The 6,777-nt window shown below is 37.7% G+C and overlaps 1 protein-coding gene across 1 annotated transcript; it reads right to left on the bottom strand.

Moving 5' to 3' along the window:
• Window positions 1–2,221: 2,221 nt before the first annotated feature.
• LOC116046184 (regulator of G-protein signaling 21-like) lies at window positions 2,222–4,084 on the bottom strand. Its single transcript, XM_031294440.2, has 5 exons — window positions 3,853–4,084; window positions 3,694–3,753; window positions 3,538–3,599; window positions 3,278–3,444; window positions 2,222–3,167 (listed from the first exon to the last, which is right to left on the bottom strand). The coding sequence occupies exons 1-5, from the start codon at window positions 3,921–3,923 to the stop codon at window positions 2,982–2,984; spliced, it is 546 nt and encodes a 181-aa protein (XP_031150300.1). The 5' UTR covers window positions 3,924–4,084; the 3' UTR covers window positions 2,222–2,981.
• Between the last annotated feature and the right edge of the window lie 2,693 nt (window positions 4,085–6,777).

Here is a 6,777-nt window from a genome sequence, read left to right as displayed (position 1 = left end):
CTGGTTGAATTGCATGTGTCTCAGGCACCTTTCATTACATGTAAACCAAAAGTGCTTTACATTAAAAACAGCATACACATTAAAACAAAGCATGAATAGAAATATGGATGCAATAAACACAACAGGATAATCCAATATTTGTGGACCCAACTGTTCTGTTGTTTGTTCCTTCAGATACATTTAGTAAACAAAGTATACCCAATGTCTTCAAATGTTTAAATTGATTCTGTTTTAATTTGTATGATGATTTTTTTGGTTATACCACTGGTGGAATTTTTGTAACCTCATGTTTGACTGAAGCAGATTTTTATCTGGCTGAAAATTTCCACATTGGAACATTTTCACCTGAAACAAAGCCTTTTGTTTTAACTGGTTGAGCAACATTAATTCAGTGACCTAACAGCCCATGTGGTTCCAAAAGGGTGACTTCTGTCTCATGACATTAATGGCAGCTAAACCTATGGTCTCAATGACTAAGTGGTATCTATAGTGGATAGTGGACATCATCAAAGTTTTACAATAGTATTTTATAGGTACATGTCATACAATGTGAACATCCTGCCTCTCTTATAGCTTCTCATGGTCGTATGACTAAGCTAACGTAGGATCATACCGTTACTAATAAACAGAGCATTGCAAAAAAGGAAATGATGATTAGTCAGGCAGTGGTCGATCTGTATCAGTTTAACACCTCAGCTGCATTTGAATGAAAATAATAGCTAATGACCTATACAGGGAAAAAAAATGGATGTTCTCATCCTGCTGAAAGCACTTTTGGCAAAACATGAAATGACCTTTCAGAGGTATTATTACTTGTACGTTCACCTGCCTCAGGACGCACATGTGAGATTAAAAGAGGATGTGGTCGAGCAGTTGGGTCTGAACGCTTCTCCCTAATTTTTGTAACCTTCAACAGAGTGATACTTGAGTTCCCACTCCTAAACTTCCTTTGTGGTGATTTTTTTGTTTAGATACAGTTTCACTTTTAAAACTTCCTGCTTTTAAGAACAATTTATGAGGGTGACATGTCATTGCTATACTGATAAATGAAAGACTGAATGGTTAAACAAAGGCTGAACGAATTGTAGAATGTGCTTGAAACCAAAAGCATCAAAGACCAATGACGCATCTGATGTAAGATGCTGTTTAGGTGGGAGTATTGGTATAGTGGTCCTAGTTGTTAACCCTTTAAACCTCACTGATACGCATTGCAATCTTATGCTGTGCAGCCAGACACAGTTTAAACCCACAGAACTTTATTTTAGATTCTAGTGGTAACCTCAAAGTACCCAAAGCCCCAATTGTGTGAGGCAGCATTTTGGGGAAATCTCAAAGAAATGATGTACAAGACATCTTAAACATTAAAATTTACTGGAATAGTGTTTCACTCATTGTAAAAAAAACCCCTTTTTGTAGTTTTGATGAGGAGCAGAGACAAGCTGATACAAAATAGTGTCAGACAATGTGAAAAAAGATTATTTTTCCAACCTTAAGAGAGGGAACTGTATGCTAAGGGTTAAAGTAATGATTCAGCTTTTTGGGAAATATGCTTATTCTTGCTGAGAGTTTGATGAGAAGATTGATACCACTCTCAAACATTAAATATGGGTGATGTGGCCAACGCGGCCATTTGTTTTGGTCTGAGATGCTGGTGCTTCAGTGCGTCCACTAGTGGTTCTGAATGTCTTATATAGAACCTTTAAACAAATGAGATTTAACGTGTTAATTTTTTAGCATTAAAGATGCTGGTAGGTGGAATTCTTAACTTTTGGACAGAGCCAAGCTAGCTACCAGTCTTTATGCTAAGCTAAGCTAAACGGCTATAGCTTCATATTGACGGTACAGACATGAAAGTGGTATCAAACTTCTAATCTAACTCCAACAAATAAGCATATTTCCCAAAATGTCAAACTATTCCCAAGTTTGGAATCTATAAACATAACGAGGACACAGTTTCAGACATGTGAAGATCTGTACTGCAATGAGGAATAATTCTGATATCTGTGCTGCATACATTAGGTAGTAAATATTATAACTATGAGTAAGTATATGAATGAAAAATGAATGAATGAATGAATAAATGAATTGGTGACTAAGTTGCTTCATGGCTTCTTAAGGTGATGTTTATCTAAAGTGGGAACCTGACCTTGTTTCTGTTTATCTGATAACAGATTTTAGTCACTGTGGCACTGTACGTTTAAAATAATTTGTTGTATGCAGATTCCAAAGCAAATATATAGTTTTTATTATGTACAACTCTACCTTAATATTTACATTCATATTACATGTTCACAAACTGTGGAAAACAACAAAACACATAGCTTATTACAAATTATTATAATTTCAAGATATCAGTTATGTCAGTGGGACAGCACTGATGTCAGAATGTAAAAAGTTTGTATGCATAACACTGTGCATAACATTACACATCTAGATAGCATCTATTGCTTTTGCGAGACAATGAACTTAAGATGGTGTGCAAATGTAGAAAAAACCCGCTCATGCACTTGCATCTTGGGTGGAGGGTGTTGCACCACATACACTTCCTGGCGCCTCACACAGAAAGTCCCTAGCATTTTCAATACATAATCGTGACATCTCTGGGAAATCTTTTGCTTTACAGTGGCTATCACGGCATTTGCTAATGTACAACTGTAGCCTTTTTTGGCCTCGACCCATCCTTTTGCATTATACCAGCTGTTTGTAAACAAACTCTCTTCAGCTTTTTTAGGACAGAGCTGACTTCTCTTCTCTAAAACTGTCATATGTGGCTGTGGCCAACTCCAAAGCATGTCTTCTCCAACTCAGAAGGAAGGCATAAATGTGTTGAAAATAGGTGCTTTCGGTGTTAAAGAATCACCACCAGTGCTCCCAGGACAAGCAAACACATACACCACAGCTTCTCTCAGGTAGTCCAGCATTGGGTTCTGCTTCACAATGCAGCTTCTAAAAAAACACAATCTCTCAGGTATCTGTTTTATTTACATCTTCACCGATTCTGATGTGGAGTCCAGTAGAGCCAGATAGATGTCAGACCTGAGGAAACGTGGGTAAGAGTCCCTCTCCATTAGCCCGTAGACAATCCTCCGGGCATCGTCAAAGCACTCTGTGGTGGTCGTCTTCATGTTCCGCCTGATCAGCTCTCTGGTCTTGTGATCAATGTTGATCTAGAAGCAAAGAAAAAATAATGCAGATGGTAAAAAAGTAGTAGCAGGGGTGATACTTATTGCAAAAAGAACTGTAAATCTGTCTGCATTATAAACACAGCTGTGCTTACCTCTCTCGGAGCCTCAGCTTGAATGTAGCGTTTAAAGATCTTTTTGGCCCTGGAGGACATCCTGAAGGAAGACTTGATCTTCTTAAAGTCCTCACAGACCAGCCAAAACTCAATGTTTTCATCACTGAACTCTGACTTCAAGAAGGCATGGAATATCTTTATGCCATCTAAACAGATATGAAAAATGAGCAGTTAGCCAGCGTTGAGGAAGAATACTGACAATGAAATTTGACTATGGGACTACGTATTGATTAACTTACATTTGGATGATAGAAGTCTCTCTAGTGAATGTGACCACTGGGACATCTCCTCGAAACAAAGCCTGCAAAACAGGAGTGCACTGTCACTCACATGTGCAACAAATATGCCAACAGTTTAGATGTTTAGTTTCCAATGGAAAGGTTTTCTTTACTTACCCCTCAGTGTTCTCGACTTGAGATGATCTACACTGCAGCCGAGACTTCAGGTTTCCTCCTCTGGTCAACCAAAACACAAACCAACAACGGTTATTTTACTAACATGGTCTTAATACTAAAAAGGTTGATCATCAGCATCAGTCATGATAAAATATTTACCTCTTCTTGTTATTAGTGTCCATGGTGAGTTGCTGCAGCTCCCTTGGTGGTGATGCGACTAGACTCGGCATGGCAACAATGCTTTGTACGGGGGTGACTGTGTGTTTGGCTGCTCTTAGAGAGTTGTGAGATCTGCGACTGCCACTGTGTCTGTTTGATGAATTTGCTCAGCGTCAACTTATATATGTACAGCACATGTCTGAAATGAGGTTGGTTAGTAGCGTCACAACATCATGTTGAACTAACCACAGAAAAAGAGGAAGTTGGGTATGACGTTAACCTGCTGCAACTACGGTCTGTGTACTGTACTTAGACCTGTATACTTGTTTGTTTTAAAGTCTGAGGATGCAAATGGGGCAGTGGAAAATTCAGCAGTAGATAGGCAAATACTTTAGTATCTGTTCCAGACCAGTCTGCCTCGAGAACCAATGTTGAACCACTGTTTCATGTTTTGGAAACAAACTTCCCTTTACAAATGAAAAGGTGAACTCATAACATGAACAATAAAATGCTTACTTGCTTAATACAATACACTGAGGGGTTTTTGCTGCTACAGCCTTACTCTGCAGCAGCAAAACCTGTATGACCACTAGCTTTTGGTTGCTAAATGTTAGCTAGCCAAAAGCAATAGGTCAACATTTTCTATTTTGGGAAATATGCTTATTTTCTTTCTTGCCAAAAGTTAGTTGATAAGGTAGATGTCACTCTCATGTCTGTAAAGCTACAGCTAGCATCCGCTTAGCTTAGCATAAATACTGGAAGGAGGGGGGAAACAGTTAGCTTGACTCTGTCCAAAGGTATAATCAGTCAATCAGCATCTCTTCTCATCTAACTCTCAACTTAACCTCAGTGTGTTCTTTGGTTTCATAAATCTTTCAGGTCTCTCAGATAGGAAATATGGGGGGGAAACAGAGTGACATAAAACACAAGTCGCCCACCAGAACTAAACCAGGGACACTGTGGTTGTGTGACTAAACCGCCCGAGTGTTTCCATTTTAGACAAGAGTGGTGGAGAAAAATCAATAAAATAATTGATTATTTATTTTATTTTATTGACTTCCTGTTATGTTGACAGGAAGTTGTGACAAAACAAACACTTTAACCTCTCATCTGGATTTTTAAAGACTTTTTAGAATTTGATCAATCCTTTGTTATCTTAGGTTTCTAAATGTCTTTCTGTTCAGTACTAATGATGTAAGCAATATGACACAGATCAGGACTTTTTTAAATTGAAATTGTTGCTGTTTTTTATGACGACTTTATGTTGAAAAATTCTTCAGTCAGGTTTACAGCTTGTTGTATCTGCTTTTAGCCAATTCAATTTGAGAACCTTAGCCCTAATCCTTAAACATCTTGATAAAAAAAACCATCACCAAGCTACTCACATTTCCAACACTGGCACCCTCCAAGTTTAAGAAATACACTGCAGCAGTCAGAAATGGACACCACTTTCATCACTGAATTACATCATGTAAGTTCCTAATTTTCATACGTGATGCAGATTGATTGATCTCTCACATTTTCAGCCAACATGGTCCAATTTGTTACATAGTCATGTCAATGCTGTATATAAAAACATCCTTGGCCTCAGAGAAAGACCAAAACAGTTGGCAAAACTGCTTCTTTCAGCTCATGAAATGTTCAAAGAGGAGTGCTCATCCCTGCCCAACAGCTTTCATGCACGCTTTCTTTACATCTCATGTGGACTAATTAGTGTAATTCTCTCTACTCAAATGGTAAAATGTCAGTTGCTCAAAAATACAGTTGAGTTAAGGTAGCTGTACTAAAAATAGGTCCCGATTACTCTAACTCTTGCATCCCCTCAGTAGTTACCTACAAATCTTAGGGTCAATTCGAAGCTTTTACTGTATACTTGTGCAGTAGCACAGCACTAGATGCTTATGCTTATGTTATAGTCTGGCAATATCAGCAATTGTCAAGACATTTCACCAAAATACACAAATGCTGTGTCATGGTGGTGCTATAGGAGTGAGGGGTTCACCAAAATCATTATAATTCATCCTCTGGGGACCATAAATGTCCATGAAATTTCATGGCAATCCATTCAGTAGTTTTTGAGATATTTCAGTCTGGAGCAAAGTCGTAAGTTTACAATAAGGCAAAACACATATTCTGAGTGAAGGGGAACTTTAAGTTTCTTCAGAAAATGTGTTTCTACAGGATATCCTGCAAATTGTCATTCTTTCACTTTTTGTTATAACTTTTTATTCTACTTTATCCTGATTTATTTACCTTTGTTTTCAATGTCATGCTGCTGCTTTTGTGCCTCAGTCTGCCATTGTTTTGCTTTCATTTTTCAATGAATCTGCACTTACAGCTGCATTACTCCTAACCCTATATCATAATGTAACTTTAGCAACAATAGATGCAGGCATGATTTTCACAGTGATTCCCACAGTATCTTGTGTCTACAAGCTGATTTTCTCTACTGTTGTGATACAATTGAAAACCATGGCAACACATTTCAATGTGTACAAGCATGTATACATATTTTGCAAGACAAGAGAGACAATATTGAGTAAAGGCATGGGCTAAAGCATGTAAAAAAATGGAATTTTGAATATATATTTATTAATATTACATCTGAATCAACACATCTTATTAAAACTAAAAAGTGTAAGTATGCTAACAAGCTGCAAGCTTGATAAATGTGGTGACATGAAATGCACATAACATCAGAACATACCAAAGTGTTTCAGTAAACTTCATGAGTTGCTTTTTAATCATAGATAAGTAGGGCACCTTTTTATTACATTGTCTATGTTCATATTAGTTTTCCCGACAGGAAATGTTTTGTGTTAGAAGGCAGCTGTTGATGGCTTGCTGTAGGGACATAAACGGTTATCTCAGACACTTTCTTATCAGTTGCAGCATACATCTGTGAGTTTCCTCCATCAACTGCTG

Source organism: Sander lucioperca, chromosome 9 (genome assembly GCF_008315115.2).
Source record: "Sander lucioperca isolate FBNREF2018 chromosome 9, SLUC_FBN_1.2, whole genome shotgun sequence".
Lineage (NCBI taxonomy): Eukaryota > Metazoa > Chordata > Actinopteri > Perciformes > Percidae > Sander > Sander lucioperca.
This window is presented reverse-complemented; position numbering and strand designations above follow the sequence as displayed.